The 24922-nt window shown below is 51.5% G+C and overlaps 2 protein-coding genes and 1 long non-coding RNA gene across 3 annotated transcripts in view; 2 read left to right on the forward strand and 1 right to left on the reverse strand.

Annotated features, from left to right (window-relative positions):
• LOC122373256 (Fanconi anemia group D2 protein-like) overlaps nt 1–14717 on the forward strand; it is a 38258-nt gene extending 23541 nt beyond the window's left edge. The window contains exons 3-25 of the mRNA XM_043351151.1: nt 1929–2083; nt 2477–2616; nt 2930–3053; nt 3417–3493; nt 3903–4089; nt 4681–4848; nt 5161–5340; nt 5914–6011; nt 6555–6720; nt 7090–7247; nt 7562–7661; nt 8044–8231; nt 8530–8667; nt 9169–9433; nt 9823–9983; nt 10233–10692; nt 11103–11262; nt 11633–11842; nt 12062–12290; nt 12477–12666; nt 13129–13278; nt 13605–13772; nt 14182–14717. Of these exons, the coding sequence (XP_043207086.1) occupies nt 1929–2083; nt 2477–2616; nt 2930–3053; nt 3417–3493; nt 3903–4089; nt 4681–4848; nt 5161–5340; nt 5914–6011; nt 6555–6720; nt 7090–7247; nt 7562–7661; nt 8044–8231; nt 8530–8667; nt 9169–9433; nt 9823–9983; nt 10233–10692; nt 11103–11262; nt 11633–11842; nt 12062–12290; nt 12477–12666; nt 13129–13278; nt 13605–13772; nt 14182–14355 (4046 nt within the window). The 3' untranslated portion in view covers nt 14356–14717. The remainder of the gene's footprint in view (nt 1–1928; nt 2084–2476; nt 2617–2929; nt 3054–3416; nt 3494–3902; nt 4090–4680; nt 4849–5160; nt 5341–5913; nt 6012–6554; nt 6721–7089; nt 7248–7561; nt 7662–8043; nt 8232–8529; nt 8668–9168; nt 9434–9822; nt 9984–10232; nt 10693–11102; nt 11263–11632; nt 11843–12061; nt 12291–12476; nt 12667–13128; nt 13279–13604; nt 13773–14181) is intronic.
• Nucleotides 14718–17477: 2760 nt separating this feature from the next.
• On the reverse strand, nt 17478–20637 carry LOC122373252. The gene is made up of 3 exons (XM_043351126.1): nt 19452–20637; nt 18599–18795; nt 17478–18332 (listed from the first exon to the last, which is right to left on the reverse strand). The coding sequence occupies exons 2-3, from the start codon at nt 18712–18714 to the stop codon at nt 17486–17488; spliced, it is 963 nt and encodes a 320-aa protein (XP_043207061.1). The 5' UTR covers nt 18715–18795; nt 19452–20637; the 3' UTR covers nt 17478–17485.
• Nucleotides 20638–21926: 1289 nt separating this feature from the next.
• LOC122373257 lies at nt 21927–23438 on the forward strand. Its single transcript, XR_006255013.1, has 2 exons — nt 21927–22395; nt 23371–23438. It is a non-coding gene; the product is annotated as an uncharacterized LOC122373257 (long non-coding RNA).
• Nucleotides 23439–24922: the final 1484 nt, after the last annotated feature.

A 24922-nucleotide genomic window follows, 5' to 3' on the forward strand; every position in this document is an offset into this window, starting at 1 on the left:
TTATGACGTCATAGATCAGTGACCTGACCTGACCCAAAAATGCGGTTGGTGTCAAAAGATGCGGCTTGGATCAAAGGTCAGGTATGCCAAGTTTCAGCTCTCTATCGCCAGCGTGTTCGGAGCTATCGCGAAAAACCCTATGGGGGGGGGGGGCGGGCGGCACCCGCCCCCCCCTCGGCCGGCGAGGGTTAAATGGAGTCCAGCCTGTTTTGCCGACCGTCAAACAGTGATGAACATCATTGATGGGTTTTCTGAATGTCGAATGACGCTTGTTCAAACTGATTGTGACGCTTGGCCATCGAACAACGCAACGAGTTGTAGTCACGGAAGCGATTATGCATTGGGCGCTTTCCGTCTTGCATATGGCTCGGGGTCCACCGGGTTTGTTGGCCAACTTATCATTTCAAATTGTTCGCACATTTTCGGTGAAAGATTACTGATAAAACAATGAACCAGGATTACTTTTACAGGAAAAGTCGAGAGGGGAATAAAGTTCGGGGCAAGGGCGGATCCAGGGGCATCTGAAAGGGGGCCCAATGCCATTAGGTTTTTGTTAGGATGGCGCCTGCAGAACCTTACCTACCCCCAAATCCTACTCTCTCCCCGGATTCTGGCCACTTTATATTGTTAGGTTGCCAAAAAAATAAATTAGCTAAAAAATATACGTAGCCCGTAGGTGCCTACCTTGGCGGTAAGGGGCGGGGGAGGTCCCAACTAGACTGCGCCCTTGCAAATGTCAATCAGTAGTATCAACCTATTACCCTGGCCAAACATCAAGTAGCGCCCTTCTAAATAGAGAGAGGTTAACACGTGACTATTTTTGCTAGGCCAAGACCGATTGAAGAACCCTGGTTCGAAGGAAGACCATTGGTTCGAAGAGGTCATGACCCCCGTCCCCCGCCGGTTTCTACGCCGACGCCTGTAGCGATACGTCAGTGATTGCGAAGAGACGGAAGAGACAAGACAAGAGACGGTCCCACCGACCATCCGATCTGTATCGGGTCAAATCTGGAGTTCCCGCTGCACTGAACGTAAAATGGTTGGATGGAACCTCAAATTGAAAATTATCTAAGCGCCAGCAACGTTGATTGATGACTAGAGTCTGATCAACGATGATTATAGAATCTGAGTAGCGAATTGATTGAAAATGGGCTCAAAAATAAATTTGAAAGGGAAATTCCCCCTTCCCTCCCTAGCCGTTCACGCACAATTTGAAAGGGGGAGCGGAATTTTCGAAGGGGGGAAATTCCTCTTTTCCCCCCTTTAAAAGTTACCCTGCAATGAACCATTTTTATTTGTAAGCGATTAAATCGTGTATTTGAACTCTTTTCTCTGTCCGTTTACCGCTGTTCTCGAGTAGCTTTTAGCGCGCCGGCCGGTTGCGGTGGTCGGCCGTCGCCCGCTCGGCGCTGCGTTACGGTACGGCGGCCGGCCGTGGGCCACGCGTTTTTATCACCGGCAATACGCGTTTTTACTCCCGGCCAATTGTGTGAGGAGAGACGCAGTCGCGGTCATCGCTCCCACGCATAGGGCCAACGGTGTCTTCTGGGCGCTCGTGGGTGACGGGCGGAGACAGTGGACTGCACCGTCAGCAGCCGCAGCTCAAGAGGATCGCTTGCAGCGGTCCTCTTCTTGTCCGTTTCCGTCACCGCTGCTCTTCACGTCACACATAGACTTTAGCTCAACTCTGATGCTGGTCCTTCGGGAGAACAACAGCAACGAACGCATTGGTTTCAAGATGGACGTTCAAGATGCCACAGAGTACCTACATCAGATACGTGGGCGTGGACTGTTGACTGTCGTGCCATCGCGTCAGACATGTGACTGACGTTTTTCAGAGCCGAACCCGACACTGTAGCTGTGACTGACGTGTCTCAGAGCCGAACTAATACATTACGTGACTCAGTTGTCTCCGTCTGCGCCATCAGAGACGGACCAGGCGCTGTTCCAGCGGCGACTGCAGAAGTCGCTGCGATCCCACCCGGTTCACTGCTACCCTGGCAGTGTCAAGGAGTTTCTGCGCGGACTGGACGGACACATTGCCGACAACGGCCGACTCAAATGGGCCTTACTCTACACACAGGTAGGTCGTGGCGGCATCGACAGAACATTGCGTCTCCTTCCCTGTTCTCGTCAGATGGCTGACCCTTGGCTAGTTGCTGAGGTTACTTATTTCTATGCGATAACTGATAGGTGTGGTATTTGTGATAGCTGGCAGTTTCTATGTGACGATAGTGTGTGTGATGCGGAGACTCTTGGTTTAGCTGGTTTACCATCCCAAATATGTGTGACGTCTCTCTCTCTCTCTCTCTCTCTCTCTCTCTCTCTCTCTCTCTCTCTCTCTCTCTCTCTCTCTCTCTCTCTCTCTCTCTCTCTCTCTCTCTCTCTCTCTCTCTCTCTCTCTTCTCTCTCTTCTCTCTCTCTCTCTCTCTCTCTCTCTCTCTCTCTCTCTCTCTCTCTCTCTCCCCACACACAGACGGCGGTCGGGTGCTCGGCAGCGTCACGCGCCGGCCACCAGGACTCGCTGCTCCGTCTGCTGCTGAACGTCGACGAACTCCAGCTGCCGGTTGTTACCCTGCTGGTGGAGCGACTGCTGGAGGTGGCCTACAGCGTCAGGTGCGATCCTGCCTCCCGCCCTCTGTCCGCCCCTCCTCCGTCACTCTGCTGTGCTTGGGAACGGCACGGTTTTACGGTTTTATATCGGCTTGTTGTACTGTTGCTATGGGCTAGCCCAGTAGTAAGCAGAACACATCAAACCATTATCAAACCTATTAATGGCTGAACAAATTTTTAACGCTTTTAAATGTACCTAAAGCTTCTTTTCATGGTTAAAATTGCCTTCCCCCCAACAAACTGCCCGTCTAAAATACCACCCCCGGTCTCGTAGTCTCGCAACTCTGACAGTCCGTCCCGGTCCCGATTCCGGCAGCTCTGACGATGACCGCAGTCTACCACGGCTGGTGCTAGCTAACCTACAGCGCCTGGACCGGCTCACCAACCCAGCTGCCGTCTCCGAGAAAATGCTGGAGCTGCTGATCAGTGCCCCGCCAGAGGTACGGGTGCGGCTGTTTCTCCTTTATCTGGTGGCTCTCGGCGGGGCATGGCCTCGCGTTGGACTGTTTTTGTGCCCGCGATCACTTACTGTGACCTGTAACTTGTAATTGTAAGACAGCGAATGTTAGTACATACTTAAGTCTGCAAGTAAATGAGCAAGCATATGAGTGGCTTTGCAAACGAATGTTTTGTGAAAACCACTGAAATTATCACCTCTAGTTTTGTGACATTGCATACCCAGGACTTTTTGAATATTTCGGCTTTCGCAACTAATATTTTTTTAGTCTGGTAGTTTTCTCGGTTGTGCACGCCTGGAAATCAGTCTGAGGTCTGTTTGTAACATGCGAGTATATTTTTTTCAGGTTCAAAAGGACATCATTACGTTCCTTCCCGAAATAGTGGACGACTCGACGCACCCAAAGGTGGCTGAAGAACTATGGTAAGATAAACACGAGAATGCCGGCTGTCTAAGATTTTTGGCTCTTTGAGAATATCCATAGCCCCACTCCATATCCGAATATCATCAGCTAGTATCACGTCACGTTTTGTATCACCTGCTCTGTATCATTAGGCGTACCGCATTCCTCTACAATTATTAGCCCATCTGTACATTTCACCGTTCCCAAACTATGCTCATTTCGCAGCGAGACGCCAGCAGATGCTATATTCTCTTACGACTTCATAAAACGAGAGTGACGTTTGGCTCTCAGACTGACACCCAACGGCACGGTCTTCTAGAATTTCACATCCCGTCTTCTTAGAAACAACTTCTGTAAATGTGTAACCTACCCACGCCAGCTTTACCGTCGCCCGCTCCCACAACTCTTGACAAGTGCCCCGCTCCCCAGTAAACTCTACTACTCGTCTCCGGAGCTGTCGGTCACCATCCTGGACGCTCTGCCGGGTCTGCGTCTGTCGTCCGAGGCGCTGCTCGAGGTCAAACACTCTGTGCAGAAGACGGTGCAGGCGGCGCGGCCCGAACATCTGCCCGTGGTGGTGAAATTTCTGCTAGAGGATGCCGGCCGCGCTGAGGAGGTGAAGCATGACCGGCCTAAATGAGCAGGCTTTGATTGACACCGCAGGGGGATGGAATGGGTCGCACACTGTGAGGGAGAGCTGTGTCCGCTCCGCTGACCTCTGGCATGTGGGCTCTGGCCTTACGACATCTGATTGGCCTCTGACGCTGTGAGATCCGACTGTGGCATCCGATCTGTGACCTCTATGACCTCGACTGACTGACGTGGACTCTGGCCCTGCGGGCTCCGACCGTCTTACCCGTGACCTGTGTCTATCCATTTGGACTTACTACCCTGTTATCTGGGCGCTGTTCGGTCGCATTTTTTATCAGCAGGCTGCGAGCATGCTGCTACTTCTTGGCTCCTCATTGATCGAATTCAAGTGGTCTATTCATTATACCAATGAGAGACCAAGAAGCGCCAGCAATAACTTCCTTATATGGGAAAACCGACAGCATGCTGATATAAAAACAGCGACCGAACAGAGCCCTGGTTACCTTTGACTACAAGTGCACTACCCTATGATCTGGCTACCTCCGAGTCCGACCCCATGACCTCAGTCTCATGACCTCTAAGTCTCAGATCTCTGACACTGACTGACGTATTTCAGCTGATTGCCGACCTGCGCCGTCGTATACGACTGCCTCCTCCAGCCGAGCAGTCAGCGGGAACGTCCGGCACCCAGGGCCCCCACAGCGCCTCACACGAGATGGCGCTGCTGCAGAACATCCGCTTCGCGTTCCAGGTGGATCGGCGCCAGCACACGTCCTGGCTAAAGGTAGTGGCGACGCCGATCAGACGTCTGTGTTTTTCCTGTCTGTAAGTCTGTCTGTCTATCAGGCCTGTCTTTCGACCCGTTCGCCCGTTCGTTTAGCTGGCTCTTACCACAACTGTCTAGGTACTTGCCCCGATATTTGTAGTTTTTTTTTTTATAAACATTTCTCCCGGTCCCGGTGCTTACGGGTGCTTACATGACACTGAAATACATCATAGCTCTTAACATATGCCTAATGTACACGGCTCACGTTGATCAGTGTAGTCCCCTATCCCTCCTGGCTGTCCGTGTGACTTTGCACCATACCTCTCTCAGGCTCTGGACGGTATCTCGCCGCCGGAGGTACACCACCCGTTGGACGTGCTGCTGTTGCTGCAGCTCCACGACACGGCACCCGCCCGCCAGCGGCTCGTCGAGGGCGTCCTCAAGAAGAAGGTGCGCGCGCGCGTCTTCAGCCGGGAGGTGCTTCAGCAGACGTTCGAGGCGCACTCTCAGGTGAGACGATAGGGGGTACAAAGTTCTCTGACGACTCTGTGTTGGTCGTTGGTCGACCCTGTCAGTGTCACCCTGATCGCCTTGTAGGGTGACTAACAAGTAACAACCTTATTATGTTGTCCAACGCTGCGGTGCAAAGACAAAAACGATTACGTTGGGTCAGAGGTCATTACGTCAGGTCACCCTTGTCATTGGGTGACTGGCTGTCTTGTGTGGTGACTGACAGCCCTGTAGGAGGACTAAGGGCTCTGCTTTGGACTGGCCGCATCGTTGAATGAGGACGCTGTTGTTGTTGAGGACCCCGTTGAGCACGACCCTGATACGTTACTGATCGACCCTATTTGGTTAGTATCAAGTCCTGATGGGTAACCACCCGGCGGCTCAGTTGTAGGGCCATGTAATAGGTATGGTCCTCTCCTGTAGGGTGATTGACGGCTAATCTGTTAAACTACTGGTGGCTCTGTTACTGTTTAGCCACCGGCGGGCCTGTTTAGCTCTAACTGACGGCTCTGTTGAGCCAAGTTATCCGACGCCCCCGGTCGGAGACTAACCGGTTCCGTGTGCCGCTGGCAGACGCTGAAGCAGTTTATCTCGACTCTGCGCCGACTGGCCGCCTTCCTCCTGCGCTGTACCGAGCCAGTTCTGTCAGCGTATGGCACCGAGATGTACAGGTGAGGCGACACGAGGCGAGCACCCACGGAGCGGCAACGGTGCGGATGGCACGGTATTGCCTCCTGGGGCGGATATATTTACCGCGATCTCTGTGGTTGGGTCTGGGGACTTTTTGATTCTGCTGAGATGATATGTTTCTCTCAGGTGACCTTAAGTGACCTCTGATGACCTCTGTTTGCGATGGTGGTGGATGGTCCCAACTTTTTTCAATGGTTTAGTGACGACCCGATTTGTACTCTCGCTCCCTGCGATAACATTGCCTGCATTGCACATCATAAGGGAATGAGTCGCCTTCGGCGGCCGAAGATCCGTCGTTTGGCGACCCTTCCCCCAGTTAGCTGTCCCTCAGTAATATATGCTGACCTCAACTCTCCCCACCTGCTCAAAAGTCAGCGTTCTTCTCCTTCTCCAGTTACCAGCCCCTCCCCAGTGGCCAGTACTGACCTTAGCTGTCCCCACTGCCCACAGATAAGCGCTCGTCTCTTTCTCTGGCTACCAGCCCCTCCCTTAGTACTGACCTTAGCTGTCCCCACTGCCCACAGGTTAGCGTTCGTCTCGTTCTCTGGTTACCAGCAGCAGGAGGTGGTGGTGGGCTTACTGTCCCATTCTGCTGACCCGCCGACAGTGCGACAGGCCGCCCTCCGGCTCTGTCAGACACTGGCAGAGGAGAACACGGACGCGCTGGCTCGCTACTCGGCCTTCCTCAAGGTGCCGCGCAGATATAAGAGCCGTACCCGGACTGTTGAGACCACGCCGGTGATGATAGTCTTCGATTTCCGTCACTATGATGCACTTAATACATGACAGAAGGCTAGACATAGCTTGCTATTGCATATTCCTGAATTAACGTCGCATAATTTTCACCGCTATGACAGTATCGCTACTGCTGATAATTGCTCAAATATATATAGCTGAGTTTATTCCTTTCAGAGTTGGCTGGAGCCCCTGGGGCAAACGTTTGACCGACTGAATCCCTGATACCGACTTCTCGTTCCCCTCAGAGCTGGCTGGACCTGCTGGAGCAGCTGACGCTGCCCGGGCCATGTGACTGAGTCTTCCCCCCCCCCTCATCCTCAGAGCTGGCTGGACCTGCTGGAGCAGCTGACGCTGCCCGAGGCGCGCCAGCTGATGGAGGTGCTCAGCACGCTGGCGTTCCGCGCGCCGCACGAGGCCGCCACTGTCGGCGACGAGCTCAAACTGATGACGCACAAACAGCTGGCCAGCTCATCCTGTCGGTCAGTGACGTCAAACACTCAACAAACAGCACACATAGCTAGCTACAAACACTAGCAGCAGCTCACACTACAAGCGTCTGCCCGTTGTCAATGCGTGTCTGTAAGCGTGTGTGGGCGTGTGCTGGCCAACTGTCCCAGTCGCTACCTTGTTCACTGAGGACACGTCTCCGGCTCCCCGGCCTCCGCCAAGTATAAGTGTCTGGGTGTCGTCAGTGGGTATTCTATTCGTGTGTGTGTGTGTGCGTGTGTGTGGACAAACTGTCCCAGTTGTTATTCCTTTTACTAACTGACGTCTTTGGCTCCTTGCCCGCCAGGTACAAGCGTCTGGGTGTGGTCAGCGTTCTAATGGCCATCAAGTGTCGCCAGAACAGCGCTGACTCGAGCGATGCGACCACGGTCTCTGACGATAGCCAGGTAAGGGCTCGCCGGACGCTGGAACAACTGAAGCAGGGAATGATGCCGTCTCTGGGGTAGGGTAGGGCCTGATTGTGACAAGGCGAGAACTGGTTTGACTCTAGGGAGAGTTATAGACTAACTATATAGCTTAGTCCTTGAGAACAGCGGCAGACTATCTTTTCCAAGACCGAGGCCTATATAGCTGTCTGTAAAGAGTTAAGAGAACGCCGGACTGGACGGGTGGACAGGGGAGGGATTCATTTTCTGAAATACGGGCAAGTGGCAAGTGGAGCCACTGTGATGGTGCCTGCAGGTATGACTCGTCTCAGCTGATTGCCGGTAGAACCTCTCCAACCGGTATCTCCCGTGTAACTCACCCCCGCCGTGTTCTCCGCCTCAGTCGTCAGAGATCGTCCTGACCTCGGCTGGCCAGCGGGAGACTGCCCAGCTGCTGCAGCTCGCTCAGACGGCCGTGGCGGGAGCGGCCGACGCGCGCGGACTCCTGCTCGACGAGCTGGCCAGTCTGGTGTGGCGCGCCGGCATCCACCCCAAGATAGAGCGATGGATTTGTGACCAGCAGATTGACGAGTGAGTAATGCCGCCGAGCGGTGCTGGGCAGCCATCTGAGGAGGCCGGTTCCCTGCCTGGGGAGGCACTTTTTCTGGGTGATCGTGTATGACAGCACATTGGGCCATGTTTATTCCGCGTGATCACGGTCATGCACCATGTTTCCCTGCGTGATCGCTCTCGTAGGTCATGTTTATCCCTGCTTGATCGCGGTCCAGTGCCGATCCCATGTGACGCAACCCTCGCCTAAGAAGTATAATGTGGCTTTATCTCCTGTGTCAGATTTACACCACAGTGTAACTTTTCTCTCCTTTGTCAGTTTCCAGGAGACGTATGTGGTGGACCTGCCGGATGGCGACCCTCAGTGTGACGGCCTCTCCGTCTCGCTGCAGTACGGCCTGGAGGAGGCGGACGTGGGGGAGATCGCACTCAACCTGGCTCCGATGGCACTGAACCGGTAAATACTGCACACAGGGCAGCTGACACAGAACTCAGACCGAACGGCGGCTAGAAGCCGCCATGGAGGAAGCATTTTCTGATGTCTGTCTAATGTGTAGTAATATGCATGTTTTTCTTCTGCCTTTGTCTCTCCCATCCTCAAACTTCGCTAGCCAACAAGTTTCCTAGGTGTTATTATTTACTGACTAATCTGACGCGATCGCTTGGTGTTCTAAGGTGAAGCCGAATCCAGCGGACTGCGGTATGCTTATTACGTGTCTTATGCCTGAAACAGACTCTTTCCACAGTCAGGAAATCGCATGCGAGAGCCTATTCAAATACATGGAAGCACACTCGCATCAATCGCACGCACCTCCCGCAAGCGATTGATGCGAGAAGAATTATAATGTATTTGAATAGGCTCTCGCATGCGATTTCCTGAACGCGGAAAGAGTCTGTTTCAGCCTTTAGACGTGTGACTCGCACCCTGACCCCTGCCACCTGCCTGTCTGACCCTCAGACCCGAGCAGTTAGCCACGCTATGCGCCCAGTTCCGCCTGCTGCGCCTCTGCGTGGCCTCCCTGGATGGCGGAGACATGAAGAAGTTGGACGCGCTCCTCGGCTGTCCGGTGATACTGCCGGCTGATCTAGACCCGACGACCGTCGGCGCGCTGCCCGTGCCCGCCCGCCACGCCATCCTGACGGCACTCTTCCACTGTGTCAACTTCTTCCGGGAGTTGCTCAACGCCTTCTCCACGCAGAAGGACCAGGAGCTAAAATTGCGGGTGAGTGGTGTGAGGTGAGCGTAAAGTGGGCCGTGGAGGGTGTTGGTTTGCCTTCTGGTGCCGGGAGTGACAGTCATGGAAAGGAAAGGGAGACTAGAGGGTGAGAGGCGGGCGTTTGGTGCCCTGAGGTTTTGTGAGGGGGCGGGGGCTGGATAGAGAGAAAGCAAGCATGCAATGGCGTACAGGCTGCTGCTGCTGGCCTGAGACCATCGCCGGCGGGCAATGGTGGGCTGTACGGGCCGGCCGGCTGCCTCTGGCCGGCGAAGGTGTAGTATGGGTGCTGAGGTGGATCTGCGGTCCGCTGAACTGTTGTGCCACTCCATGACTCCAATCCCGTGTGCCGGTGTCTTCTGCGGACCACTCTAACTCTCCCCCCGTCCTCCCGGCAGTGTGTCCTGCGTCTGCGCGCCGTGCTCCAGCTGGAGACTCAGATCGCTCAGCTGCTGCCGCTGGTGCCCGGCTTTGTGCCGCCGGCCGCCATCTTTGACTCTGATGTGCCACCGCCGACACCGCCGGCCGCCGGCAAACGGCAGAAGGCGCCGGCCAAGCGGTTAGTAAACGAGCTTTTTGTGACCTTCCCTCACATCTGCTGGTTACGGTAGGGGTGGGGTGTATGTCACGCATAGTCAGGGCGTCAATTACTTGTTGACTTGGATGCATTAGTGTCTGTTCATTTAGCCAGCTTTGTTGGCATTATTCTTCAAATGACCCACGAACTATAGCTATTAAGGGCCAGTTCATTTTGAGCCAGCACCTCTCGAGCTCAAGACCTGACCGAAGTTTCGGCTCCTATCCCCAGTAAGGGCAAGGGTGGCAAGTCGGGCCGTCCGGCTGCGGCCGCGGACGCCTCTGTCAACCAGAGCACAGCTGTGTCTCAACCGGAGCCCACCCAGGCTCCCTCCGGCGGCGGCGCGGGCGGGGGCGGCCTGGCCGGCTACCGCGCCTTCCTGCGAGAACTCGACATGGACGTCTACCGTCTCCTCTACCGTCGGTTATCCCTCACCGAACACACCACGGAAAAGTTCTGTCTGCGCCCCTCCGAGCTGCTGCTTCTGCTCGATGACCTGGCGCTCAAACTGGAGCGCCGCCTGTCCCCCAGCGGTGGCGGGGCACTGGCCGCCATGCACGCGGCTAATGGGGCCCGCGGCCTGGGCTTCTCACACCTGGACCTGCTGCCGGAGGCCAGTGTGGCGCGCCAGGCGGCCACGCTGCTGAAGCCGCTCAGCGTCATCGCCGACAGCATCGTCGGCATGTTCAGGGTGAGACTGCCGACGGGAGAGGAGTGGGGTGGCGTGGTGGATGACATGCGGCGGGTCCTGTTGTGTTTGTGTTTGTGACGTGCATTTGCTGTTCCATTCTCATTGACGTTTGTCGTGTGCTTCAATAACAGTTAGTGATCAGTGTTTCAGGTGCTTACCTTGGTGTGTTGTGTTCGTTGTTTAGTCCTACGACGTGTATCCAGCTGCTCAGCCTCCCTGAGGGCTCTCCGATGTTTCAGTTTCAGTCAGAGTTGTCAGGTGTCTCAGTCTCTGTGACGTGTTTTCGTTGTTTCAGTATCTCTGACATGGATTTTCAATGTTTGTCTTTCTGACGTATTTTCTCTCTTTCAGTTTCTCCGACGTTTGTTTTTGCTCCAGTCTCTCTGAGGTGTGTTTTCCCGTATTTTCAGTCTCAGATAGCCGACAATGATGGCGTCCTGGACGGTCCGGGGATGTTTAACGAGGAGTCGGGCCGGCTGTCCACCTGTCTATCGGCCGTGTACCGCATCATGGCCACGCTGCTCTCCTGGCCGGGCCTGCACGAGCCCGCCAACAAACAGCTGGCCACAGGTGGGTCCGGCGCGCACCCCGGTCCCCGTCCCCGCCCGCGATAGGTGACCGACAGTTGGCACTGTAGTGTGGGACACAAACTTTTGGAAAAAGGGTCATCCGTGGTATAGCGGCCTTGGTATAGCGTACCATTTTCTGCAATCATGGGATCAACCTCAGCGCCTGCAGCTGGTCCAAACGTTATATTCAGTTTTGTCACTGCTGTATGTAAAGTCAATATCGGTGTTGCGCTACTACTAATGTTGCCACTTTTCTGCTACACCCCGGTCTCTTTCCCCCGTTAGGCACCCCTCCAAAGACACCTTTCTGACCTCTAACTCGTCTAAGACTTCCTCTGAGTTCTGACCTGCCCTCCCTTCTTCACCGGCAGAGGCGGTGGGAAACCTGCGTCTGACCGACACCGGCCGCAGCCAGGCGGCGCCCAGTCAGCCGCAGTCTCAGCAGCCGACCACTCGCGCCTTCAGCCTTCTGGAGCAGCACGCGGCGTCTGTGCCGCAGATCGAGTGTGCGGCGAACCTGGCGCGCACGCTGGCGGCGCTGGCGGAGCTGTCGGCGGAACCGCGGCTGCATGAGACGCTCGGTACTATGCTGGAATGGGGTCGGTGTTTCCTAGGTCGAATATCGTTGCATCGAGTGGTCGCTAATGCCGGCACAGTGTGTCATGTGTGCTGTAATGCATGGTCATTCGCAAGGTTCTTCGAATGTTAGAACCACTTTTCGTTTAAAGTTTTTTTTGTCAAGTACCCCTGTTGACTGTAAATTGCGCGTATTATAACAACTCCCCTTCCCCGCTCCTCAGCCGACTGCGCCGAGTCACTACTGAAGCGGGAGTGGTTCTCTGCGGACGGCGCGCGCGAGTCGGGCGCCGCGTACGGCGGCCGGGTGTCCGCCCTGCTGCAGCTGGTACTGGCTCCCGCCGACGGACGCCTGCTGGAGCGGCTCGAGAGGCTGGCACAGACGGCGCTGGCCGAGCTGCTGGACTCGACCGGACGGGAGCCGGCCTCAGAGACCTACCCGACGCTGGCCAAGTGAGTGGAAACACACAGAGATTCTTACCTTCCACACAGACACACCTACTAAGACATACTCCCAGGTGAAACTCAATTCCTGCTGCATTTGGAAGTTCCTCTTTATACAGTTCGCATTGCCACTCTACCCTTCCGGGGCACCTCCGCACAGTCCACCCGCTGACCCACCCACCTCTCTGACCCCAGATCGACATTCGGCCACTACTACCGCGTCATGTTCGCCGCCCTGGTGGAGGCGATCCGCGGCGTGGTGTCGGCCGGCGGCTCGGAGCGCGGGCGACTCGACCGGTGGGCGGCGGCTCTGCGCGTCTTCAACCAGATGGTCGGCTGCCTGCGAGTGTTCAGCAGTCGGAGCGCCGTGGGAGTCTGTTTGAAGGTTAGTGGGGATGGCTGCCTGGTGTGGCGAATGTGGTCTGTCATGTGATGGAGTTGCTTGCCCTCGTGTGGCCGATCTGTCGGTCGACAGGACAGATCGACATTTCTTTGTTCGTGTTAGGGGTATTTAGACGATTGAATGTAGTGGGATTTGAATGCATACAATTTGATCGAATTGACTCCATCAAGCGTACGGAAGTTCGTGGGGCGACTCTTCAGATAATTTCCAGCCTCTGTAATCATTGTATGTAAGCCTACTTACCATCGTTTTTTATAAATAAGTTTTCTCGAGGGCTTTCGGCCTCCCCGCGCCACTCGTTACCACAGTATCTACCGTTCGACCACGATGACGAACCGTCGTCATGGTCGCTGAATGTTGTCTCCAAAGAATCTCCTGCTAACCTCTGCGTCTCTCCGACACACTGAACGCAGTGATAACTCTCCCGCCGTCTCTGCCCGACAGCACTCTCGGCGGCTGGTCGACCTGTTTGTGCGCCACGCCATCCCCATGCTGGAGCTCATGCTGAAGCACCAGCGTGACGAGGTGCTTACCATTCTGAAGAACTTCCAGCTGAGCGCCCGGTACTTGCACCACGTGTGCAACCACTCCAAGGTGAGTGTCCCTCCTCTACTCCTCCCTACCGCGGGAGGAGGGACTGCTCTTGGTGTGGTCCTCCCTCGGAGTTCAACGGGTCCTTTTCGAAAATAACATGCTTACATATTTTTTTTTCATTTTGAAACAGATCCTTTGGAGGCGTTTTTGTTTTGTATAATTTACGGGTTCTAAGGAATGCTGTCGGGTCTACGGTTGCATTATTCGTGTAGGCATTCACGCATGTGTGATGAGCTATTAGTCCGTTCTAGTTATCTGCCACCCGCAACCGAGTGTGATACTGAGCTGCAGGGATCATAACCCTGCGCTGTCTGCGTGTGTTCCAGAGTCTGAAGGACGCCAGTCTGATGAACCACGTGCCCTACTTGAAGAAGGGTCTGGAGTCGTTTGTGTTCCGAGTCAAGGCCATGCTGGCACTGAATGGCTGCTCGGATGCCTTCTGGATGGGCAACCTGAAGAACCGCGACCTACGCGGCGAGGAGATTTTCTCCCAGGTAAGGAGAGGACGGGGTCGGAGCGATAGGTCCCATCTACTCTGTCAGTGGGTCCAGGGCCCCACTGACACTTAGGTCAGTTATAGCGCTATACCCACTGCTTTCCTTGTCGCTGTGTGCCAGACTCAACTCTTTACTGCATGAAGGGGCGGCATTGTGGCTCTCCAGTGTCATGCTTTGAGGCTTATTGTAATGCACAGACCGATGCATGGCATCTTCTACATATGCACTTAACTGTTTGCATATATGCATGGGGATGGGCAATTTGCATATGCAATATGTATGTATAATGTATATTGTTGTTTGTACCTATTTATGTATGCTAATTGCTAGGATACACTCAACTGTTCCCTGCCGAGCACTTTATGTATGCATTTATTTATATATTTCTTATATGTATCTTCCGCAGCGCTCTGAGCCGGACGACTCTACCGAGGCTGCCGAGTCTGAGGGCGAGGGCGCCGCCGACTCGGACCTCGACCTGGACGCGGCCGACGAGCGCTCCTCGCCCTCGCCCGCCTCTCCCGGGCGAGCGGCCGACGGAGAGGAGAAGCCCGAATCGGAGATAAGTGACGCCTACTGAGCAGTGGACGGGAACGGTCGCAGGTAGGCGACAGTGGGGGCAATGAGCGGGCAACAGTTGAGCATCGAGCGGGGAATGGCCGAGCAACGATCAGGGCCAGCGTCCGGGGAATGCTTGGGCAATACTCGGGATGGAGTAGACACCGAACGGTGAATGGTCGGGCAACGGTCGGCCGAAGCTGGAGGATTGAGCGACCCTCGAGCGAGCGATGGTCGGCAAGTCAGTTCTGAATGCGGGGTGATAATCTGTGTACAGTGAGGATTACTGACACGGAAGTGTTTTGTGCGTCTGCTTGTTTCATCTGAGCATTTGTATCATAGAAGCATTGCTATGTACTTCTTATACATACATTCTTATTTCCACTTTCCCTGTCTCCGTCGCGGAATAATTCTCGGAACGTACAGAGCTAGTTATGGCTGTCCAATGCACATGGTCAGTTGGCAAATGCACAGACATGACAGGCGTCAGTTAACTGTCAGCTCTGGTGCGAGGCTCATCTCTAGAGATTCTCAGACAGGCACGCTACACGTTTAGGTTAGGTGGGCCGCGGGGTAATGTGATCATTACTGTGAGGAACTTTTCAAGACTGGACTCGAGGCCGTGTTCTTTGAGGCTGGGATCCAGGAGCTGGTTTCAGCGGTGGATTCTGGGGATGGATTCTGAGGCTGGAGTCATGGTTAATTTCCAAGGGTTTGGTAGTTCCATTCTCAGCCCTATTACTGTTTTCCCAGTCCGGCCAGTGCGATCGGTTGCGTTAGTCCGGCAGTCCCAATCCTGACTGGAGAGTTAAAGGGACTGTCCCAACTTCTAAAATGTTGTTAAAACCAGTTAAATTGTGCCCGACTTTATAGATTGGATGACCAGGAACACGGTTCTGGCATTTATTTTTCATTAAACATCTTAGGCTTCCCATATTCCAAACACAAACTTTCAAATATGTGACGTCACAGCCCAAAATTACCTCCTTCCCCAGGCCACATTACTGTCATAAAGCTGATTCTTTTTACTCTGTAGGCACCACAACAAAGTTCAGACCAAGTTTTAAGCGATTTTTCAACGAACAAACCCATTTAAATCAGAATGACTAAACGAGGTGACGTCACAGTAACGGTCGCTCCATGTTGAAGATAGGGCCTTGCACAAGGCCCATTTTCAAATGAAGGGAACGAATTTCTTCAACACCAAGAGGCCGCGGGGGTTGCAACCTAGATAGATAGTGGTTTCTGAGCCTCGCCGCAAACTTGGCTATCTCAACTCAAACCCCATGTTAAAGGTGGGATAGTCCCTTTAAGGCATTCCCAAGTCATGCCCTTTACCTGTTCCCTTTAACCCGCGCCCTGCTGGGGGGGGGGGTGTTTGAACACCCCCCTTGTGGTTTTTCGCGAATATCTCAAAAACGGCGGCGCTCCGCGCCGCCGTTTTTGGTACACCTTAGCACACATCAATTCTACACATGTTGTGAAAATTTCAGACCAAGGTCATTGAAGGTCAGGTCACCAGGTCACTTGAAGTGACCTCACCTCATAAAAAGTTTCAATGTCTGTCATAGCTACACCGAGTGACCAATTGCTTTGAAACTTTCAGCGATTGCTAAGAGCAATAGCATGTACAAAATGTATATCTCAGAATTTTGATATCGATGACCTAAGGTCAGGTCAATTTTGCGACCTCCCCATTATAAGTCAATGGGAGAAAATTGAAATGCGCCGCTTTTGGACAAAAGACATTATAAACACTCCCAAACACCGAATTACAAGTGGTTTAGACACACTGAACATGAAAATGGTGTCCATGACCCTTGTTTATGCCCTGAGGTCATCTTAGGTCATGAATGGTATTTAACAGTTTTTCGCAAATAACTTTTGATAGAGGCATGCTAGAGCGATGAAAACGCCTTAGATGTGTTCAGCTCGACGATAAGGATCGACTGATATGCAACATGACCCTTTCCGGTCAGGTCATGACCTTGACCTGAGGTCAAATTTTCAAGTTGACCTTTCAAGGTCAACTTATAGTTCATTCGATGCGTCTTGACGAGAGGAACACAATGCCGGTAAAAGTAAGCTCGTACAAGGCTTGGGTCAAAAGTTATTGCAGAAAAACTGTTTCCGAAAAAATCGGCTATTTTTGCAATTTTTGCCCCCTGCAGGCAAAACCGTTGACGTTAGGTCAAATCTGAGAGAATTACTCAGAAAGGGCTTTAATAGGGCTATCGAATGCGCTTTTCCGCGGCGCTGTAGCTCTATTGGTTCTCGAGTTATGCGTTGGCTTCTTGGAAATTTTCGACATTCGACCTGGAAATCGGCGACATTTTGCCTTCAATGACCTCTGGTGACCTGACCTTTGACCTGACCAAAAAATTGACCGAAGTGATTTCGTCATTATTTTTGACGCTCTTTCGAACGCCGCCTTCCGCGTATCGCTACGTGGCCCAGGAGCCGAGTTACAAGGGGGGGGGGGTGTTCAAACACCCCCCCCCCCAGCAGGGCGTGGAAATCCAGGACCCCCAGCCGGGCGCGGGTTAATTGCCGATTAACTGTCGTCTTCTCTTCCCGGGAGCTAATTAGGGTGTCTGTTAAGCGCTGTCTGATGTAAATAGCTGGCACGAAAAGGGGCTCGTTCGTTTATGGCGTCATGCTTCCAAGGTGACTCGGCGAAAAAAAGAAAATGATGCAAGACTGCTGGCTTTATTTGCACTTTAATTACACAGTTTTCCGAACAATCGTGATGATGATCTAAACTCAAAAACCTTAGAAGTCCTTGTTCATTTCATTTAGAGGTATCCTGGATGCCGGGTGGTCGCTCCCAAGCTACTCCAGTTGCACCGAAGTTACCCAACAACACTGCATCCAAACTGCATGACGGAGATGTCCACTTACAGGAAGGCATTATAATTCTCAGACTACATTTAAAACCGTTTATTGTTATGCAAAACAATAAATGACATTGCACTTCACAGGTTAATGATCACAGCTAAAATGGCTGTTTGGTTTGTCGGCTGTCGCTCGCTGCATGCGGCGCCGCTATCCAGCAGGACCCGTGACATAAGTTATGGCACGGTCACCCTCAATTATTGGAGTTTTAATTTCTGGGCGCCGACGCCAAGATACTGGGCGTTTCCCTTCCGCTCCTACTGAGACCGTGTCGGTAGAAGCGCGATGTTCACCCATACCGTCTCATACATAAACGGCAGACAGCCACCGGCGTACTTCTGGCACGCCACAGAGTGGACGCTGTGGGTCATCAGGAACCCGGCGTCCCTTAGCTTACCCAGCGCCTCGAGGAACCGGCGGGCTCCCTCTGCACTGACGTGCGGCGCCACCTCTGACTGCTGTATCCCCACTCCGGATGTCAGCTGCCCGTACGGATGGGTGAGATGCAGCTCGAGCGCCAGCTGACGAACCTGCCGCAGCGTGGCGCCGGCGGTCAACAGGACCTCCCACTCACTCCCCTCGACATCCAGCTTTAGGTAGTCTATGACGCCCGTCTCCAGACCGGCTCGTGCCGCGGCAGAGGCCAGGCTGAGCACGGGAAACGTGCCGCTGTGGCCGTCGGCGGCGGCCACGCCCTCCGCGTGGAAGAACACCCGCTCGGAGCGGCGGTAACTGTCGCGACCCATGGTCGGGTCAAACGCGTGTACCGTGCAGCCGAGGTCAGACATCTGGTCGTCGAAGCTGAAGTCGTTGTTGATTCCAAATGAGAGCACGGAGCAGTTGGCGTGCAGCCAGTCGAGACAGGTGGGTTTCACGCCGTCCGTCTGTCCCAGCACGGTCTCGTTGTTGATCATGCAGTTGAAGCACCGGCCGCCGAGACCGCGCTGACTGTGGCAGAGGGACTCGGCGGGTAGTGATTCCAGCTCCGTCTGCAGCCGGGTGAACAGAGCGTCGGACCGACTGATGGAGAGGGCGGCGGACGACCGACCCTTGGTAAAGGGAGCGGCGGCCGGCGCTGGCGGTCTGTGTATTGATGGCGACCCCCTGCCGGCATACGGGTATAGTTAAACTGGGTACACACAAAACATCAGGATGCAGTCGTAGCAGATTCAGACTGACACACAGGGCGTGGCTGTTAGACAAACTTTGAAAAGAAGGCGGAGTTAATGACTAGATTTGCGGAGCATTTTAATCTTTTAAATGCTTTCCCTCTATTTTCCAACGTTAGTTGCAACTGAAAGCCATTGGGTCATCTAATTTTAACACCAATCATCCAATGATTCGATCTCTGATGTTCAGTGCCCACTCACCCGAATGTGTTCTCCAAAGAAACTGCCAAATAAGTAGCGACGCCAGTGAAAAGTATGATCGCGTAGAGCGACCTCGCCTTGGTCTTACGGATGATACTTTTCAACTGCCGATGCATGTCTTGCCGGATAGTGCTTTGTAGTAGAAATTAATTGTCTCTGTTTGAGACGAAAACTAATGATTCAGTCATGAGTTCATCCTGTGGGGGAAAACGAAATGTCAGTCGGTCCTAAGAAGACAAATGACAATTTAGCGACAATCTACTTCAGCCTGCATTTTGTCGAAAATCTCAGGTTTCCATGACCTGATTTCTGAGCTTTCTGAGACATGACCCAATGATTTACCTTGTAGGTTTACCAATGAGTTACCAGTATACGTAATAAATGAAATATGTGAAACGAAAACAACTTGACGAGACAAGTTTATTTTAGATAAACAAGTTTATTTTAGATTTTAGATAACAAGTTTATTTTTAGATGAAATTGCTCTTGGAACCGCTGAACACCCTCAAAAATGGCGCTATAATGTTGGAATTCGTTTACAGCCCAAATACTACATGTTATAGAAATTTTTAAAGGGAAGTAAAAGTTGCTATTTTCTAACGAAATTCACCTTTTATTAATTTTGAATAAAACTAAGAGGGGGAAAATTTTGACATTTGTTCTCGAGTTAGTTCTACCGATGACAAATGAATAGAGACTAAAGTTATTTCATTCACTTTTATCAGCTTTCGTACAGGTGGGGGCGGCCAATTTACACCACCGGCCAAATTACCCCACTCTCCCCTACATAGCAGCACAGGATTTTTATCCATCAGCAATGCAAGGCATTACATTTAAATCCGTCCCTACTCACGTGGTTCGAGCGGAGGTCCTTCCAATCAGGCAGCCGCTGTATGGCCGGTGTGCTGCTGACCGGACCGCCCGTTCTCTGCTCTCCCGTCCCTTGGAGAGGCCGGCGCGGCCCGTGCACCGCCGCCGCGGGCGCCGTGCAGGTGAATGACCCGCCCGCCCCTGGCGGTCGTTAGTGAACGGGCTCACGGCCGGCGGACGGGCGGCAGGCTGTGGCGAGAGGAGCGGTGCAGCCGAGATGCGGCGGAGAGGGCCTCCGTGGAGCGGCCCGGTCTGGCTCTATAGCGACTGCACAGTGCACGGCCCAGTCCTAACAAAGGCCGTAAACACGGTTCGACAGCATTGAATGAAGTTCAGCTTTAATAAACGCTTATGCATAGATAACGATTCATGTTATCTATGGCTTATGAAATGCAAAGTGGTTTTAATGCATTTTACTCCATCGTAAATTGACACTCGTTCCTGTTTGTCAGTAGCAGGCAGCGTCGTTATTGATACTACCACCGTAGATATGAAAGTACGACACTTCAGAAGCTTGGCCCGTGGATGGCTGAGCTTTCTCGCCTATGTCTCTGTCACTTTGGTCTCGCCAAGGAGGAGTGCAGCTACTGGAAGATCCCTGTCACCTGTCGTTGCTGTACTGGGAGACTCCGATCACCTGTCGCCCCTGTATCCGAATTTTCTTTACGTACCGAAAGACCTGGGCGTAAATACGAGTGCCACGTTTTGTTATTATATCGGCGAGGAATCGTTTACCGTTTGGCGGTGTAACCGCTTGGCGGGGACGGTAACCATCTTCAAGGGAAGGTTTTATAGATCGTACCAATTTATCGGCAAAAAGTTAGACGGAGGTTCAAAGGTCTTAGATCGCTATATCATTCCGGATTTATAAGCCTGTGCAGTGTGCATTGTGCTGCCGGTTACAGCTCATATGTCTTCTGCCGTCTGTTTTTTTTTTTATTATTTGTTTATGTCTTGCTTATTACCCGCATGCATATTGCATATCGTATATCATAATATCTATAACTCTGCCCTCTCATTGGTCACGAAGCGATAAACGGCCCACAATGCTCGAAAGGTTGTGGGACTGGGAGATCATCATAATTTTCCTCGGCATTTTGTAGATTTCAAGTCATTTTTTAACAGTCAAAAGGGCCGCGCCACTAAAGGTCAGAAAATATTTTTGTCCCTATGTGAGTTGTTGGTCAAATCAGCTCATAGCGCTTGCACAAAGGGACCTGCAACAATGCGGAAGAAAAGATTCAGTACCTCTCGTGAAGTCCCCTTTCACAGTATCCTCTAACTCCGATAAATATTTTGCTTCCTGGTACCATAAAACGGAAACGTTTTCTTCCTAAAACCGTCAAAAGCAATAACTTTTACACCAACCTGTGCTCCTAGGCATATAAGCGTTTTTTTTTTTACCGTCCATTATGTCACATCAAGGCGTAGCAGTTAACCCGCGCCAGGTCGGGAGGGGCGACGGTTGTTTCGTCATGATTTTTACCGCTCATTCGAACACCGCTTACCGCGTGTCGCTGAGTGGCCCAGGAGCCGAGTTAGAACAGGGGGCGGGGGGAGGGTGTTCAAACACCTCCCTCCGGCCCGGCTCGGTTGGCGCCGAGCACCGGCCCGGCGCGGGCTAATGGCTGATTTGAAGTTAAAAGGCTGACAAACGCTAATATCCGGTTAAGGCCATGACCTGACCGGTACGGATCGTAATGCACTTAATTAGCCTGTTTCGCTCATATTAAACTGACCGCCTCGAGCCGGGTTATAATTTGTCTGTAACAACGCTAGACCCCACATAACCCCAAGTTTGATGTGGGAAGAGGTCGATAACGGTACAGCCCACTTTAATTTAATTGTGACGAGTAAAATCTTAGACCAACCAGCGCCTGGCCATTTTCAGGTCATTGGACAAAACGAGCCGTATCTGTGTGTTCGGGTGAGCAAGTCATTTTAAATATTATATGCGCTATTCAGATTGATTTGCTTGAGGTGGAGCAACCGTCTGGTTGCTTTTCGACCGTCCCAAACTTTTAACCTTCCAGGCGGTGGGGGGGGGGGGGCATTTTTTGCCCCCCTTTAGTTTTTTCGATATATCTTGAGAACCGCTGCGCCGATCGTCACCAAACTTTCAGTACCCTCCCGGGAGTAGCTAGCGCACATGGTGACCAAATTTTTTTCCAAAGGCTATGATGGGTTGGCCGCTTATGACGTCAGAGTGACGTCAATTCTGCCATTTTCGACCCAAAAAAAGGTTTCGCGGGAAGAGCTGTCAGGCCTACAGCTTAAGAGATACAGAAAAATGTTTCAGACATAAAAGGTGTGGAATTAAAAGGGCTACAAAACTGCTATCTTCGGTTGTTCGATTTTTTTTGGATTTTGACCCCCAAAAATAAAAAATAGATTTTTTGAATATAATAGCCAAAAAATCCAAAAAGTTTTTATGAATTTCGAAAAAAAACGGTGTAAATGCCGAACAGTCATTTGCAAGTGGTTAGTGCGAAAGAAGGCTCGTCACGTGAGACATCCATATAAATTTGAATTTGGGTTACCAATATTATCTACGTCTTTTTACTGTTTTTCGAATTTTAAGTTTAGTTAGACTTATCTTTGTTTAAGTTTTGGTTTAAGTTGAATAAGAAACGATAAGAAACGGACGAACGAACTGAACTGAACATAACGAAGGAAACGAAACGAAAAATCAAGATCGTACGAAACTACGAACTGTCAAGTTATGTCAAGTGCGCTTTTGGACGTGGCTTAATTTATCGTGACCTAGTTGGGTTTCATAAGGTATTACCTACTTAAATTTCAGCCTTGTCTGTCCGAAACCTTTGTTACCAGCAATACAGTATTTTCAGATTGTTTTTGATTGCGGTGTTGACAATTAGGACAAGAGCTGAAACAGTAACAAAGTTCGTTTCGACGTTCGAAGTAGGGTAGCCTGGGGCAAGACGCCCCAGATAATTTATTTTGCTACATAACTTTTGTCCCACATCACCTGGAAGGCCAAATTTGTGCTCAATGCGTTTTTTTGGACATTTTACTTTAAATTCCACCCCTCAAATTCATTCACTTATGATCGGACTCCCAGCTAGGAAGTGATTTGTGAAGCAACTGCAAATGGGGCATTTTGCCCCAACCCCAGGGCAAAACGCCCCACGGCCTGGGGCAAGACGCCCCATACTCTAGATTAAAGATTGAACATGCTAGTTGACTAAATCTTATATGAGAGGCCCGTTAGACTTTGGGAGGCACGGCACTGAAGTTAGCACCTTCCATCCTGTCAGGTGTTCAGCTATGACACTATTGTATGTACAGGTTTTTCACCTGCTTCATAAGGCCAAATAATAAATTATTGCAATGCAAATGTTAACAAAATGCTTCCTTTGTCATTAATTTGCTGAGAAAGGTACATAAAATTGCATAGAAACTTACTGTTCGCCAGCAACCGAACATTAGGAAGTGGGTAGTCGGAACAACACATGAGGTAAAACGCCCCATGGGGCTTTTTGCCCCGCGACCTACTGGGGCGTTTTACCCCATCACGTAGTTTGGTCAGAGAACAACGCCTTGCACTCCAGCAAGGCATAATTTAAAACGGACCAACCCAGCATTATAAGCGTTAGACAATAGTTGTTCAAAATACATAAAAGTCGTTAACCTGATGTGAACCATAAAAGAACGCCATGATGCATAATCTGACTACAAAACATAAAAATCACTCCAAAAACAAATTTTTGGCTATATCTCCCTAAAGAGTTATCACAATATCTTTCCAGTCTGCTCATATAATGATCATATAGTGCACGTTTTAAAGAAGAGAGAATGTTTCCCCAGAACCTTGCCAGTTCCGAGAAATATCGGTGAGGCGTTTTACCTCGGCGGGGCGACTTGCCCCGGTCTACCCTAAGGGTAACGTAAAGTAGTTGTAACCGGTAACTGTAAACTCGAACCTACCAGGTCCTAAAGTAATTAAATTATGTCTGGAAGATCAAGAAGTGTTAGTAGCTGTGGCAGTGAAGGGGAGGTGGACCATTTATCTGTCTCCTCCCAATCGTACGCAAATTCTGAACGCATTCGTGAAGCTGCCATAAGGGCGGGCTTGGCGGCCAAGCTGGCAGTTATGGAAGAACTGCATGCTCTCGAAGACGCCGAAACCAAAATTAGACAGCGAAAAGAGGAAATGGAACTTAACCTTCGCCCTGGTGGGGGGGGGGGCCATTTTGGCCCCCCCCTGTGGTTTTTCAGCGATAACTCAGAAACCACTTGAGTTAGCGCCCTGAAACTTTGTATAGCTGTTTATTCAACATTTTTACATCATGTCCTTTTTTGGGGGGTTCGGGTCAGGTCAGGTCAGGTCACAAGGTCACCAAAACTGACACCACCTCTAAAAAAGTTCAAAGCTCTCTCAAAGGCACAGCTTTTATCCGATCGATGTAAAATTTACAGTACTTGAAGATGTCACCCAGCTCTACAAAATGGCTATCTCGGATTTTTTATAAATGTGACCTAAGGTCAGGTCAGGTCATCGCTGCTCCCCATTATAAGTCAATGGGAGAATCGAAAAGTAGTTGTTTTTCAGCTAAATCGGGCGTGATTGTTCCTATATTTCGTTATTGAAGTGTCTTGGGTCAGCAAATCACAGCCCATGTGAAACCATTTGCTTGTGACCTCGCTGAGGTCACGCTAGGTCATCTCCCTGGTCACCAGAGGTCACCAGCGGTTTTTCTGCACTTACTTGTTATTGAATAGAGATAGAGACTCCATTCGACGTTTATCGTGTTTGTCTCGTCAATGCGGATCGAATGATATGCAGCATGACCTATTTCGGTAAGGTCATGACCTTGACCTGAGGTCAAATTTTCAAAATGACCTTTCGAGGTCAAACTATATATCATTCGACGCGTCTCGACGAGCCAAGCACGATGGTGCATGAATCGTTTCTCTATTTTCTCGTGAATGCATGCTATAGTTAAAAACATTTTCAACGAAATTTGCCAAGTTGACCTTGCATGACCTCTGTAGGCCAAACCGTTGAGCTGAGGTCAAATCTGACGAACCTTGGCGAAAGAGCTTGAAAAGAGCTATCGATTGCTTTTTTCCGCGGCTCTCTAGCTCTTCTAGTTTCCGAGCTACAGCGGAATATGTCCGGCAACACCGAAAACACTGAAATTTGACCTATGATGACCTCTAGCGACCTCAATATTGACCTTAGCGAAAAAATGACCGAAATACTTTCGAACGTACTTGTTATGGGCTTTCGTTTGCTTTTTTCCGCGTCTTCCTAGCCCTCTTCGTTTTCGAGTTAGACGGGGGGGTCATTTTGGCCCCCCCCCACCAGGGCGAAGGTGGCTCAGACCCACACCAGGGCGCGGGTTAAGCTGCAGTTAGAACAAGCCAGGGCGAAGGAAGGGGTTTTTGAAATATTCAGTCGAAAGAAGTACGACGAAAATCTAATGACGA

Source organism: Amphibalanus amphitrite, unplaced genomic scaffold (genome assembly GCF_019059575.1).
Source record: "Amphibalanus amphitrite isolate SeventyFive unplaced genomic scaffold, NRLGWU_Aamphi_draft 001468F_arrow, whole genome shotgun sequence".
Classification (NCBI taxonomy): domain Eukaryota; kingdom Metazoa; phylum Arthropoda; class Thecostraca; order Balanomorpha; family Balanidae; genus Amphibalanus; species Amphibalanus amphitrite.

What these genes read in the sequence shown, in the direction of transcription:
- LOC122373252 (XM_043351126.1), bottom strand. Translation starts at nt 18,714, where the DNA reads ATGCATCGGCAGTTGAAAAGTATCATCCGTAAGACCAAGGCGAGGTCG. An exon ending in TCTTTGGAGAACACATTCGG is followed by an intron (nt 18,333 to 18,598) that starts GTGAGTGGGCAC and finishes GTATGCCGGCAG; the next exon opens with GGGGTCGCCATCAATACACA.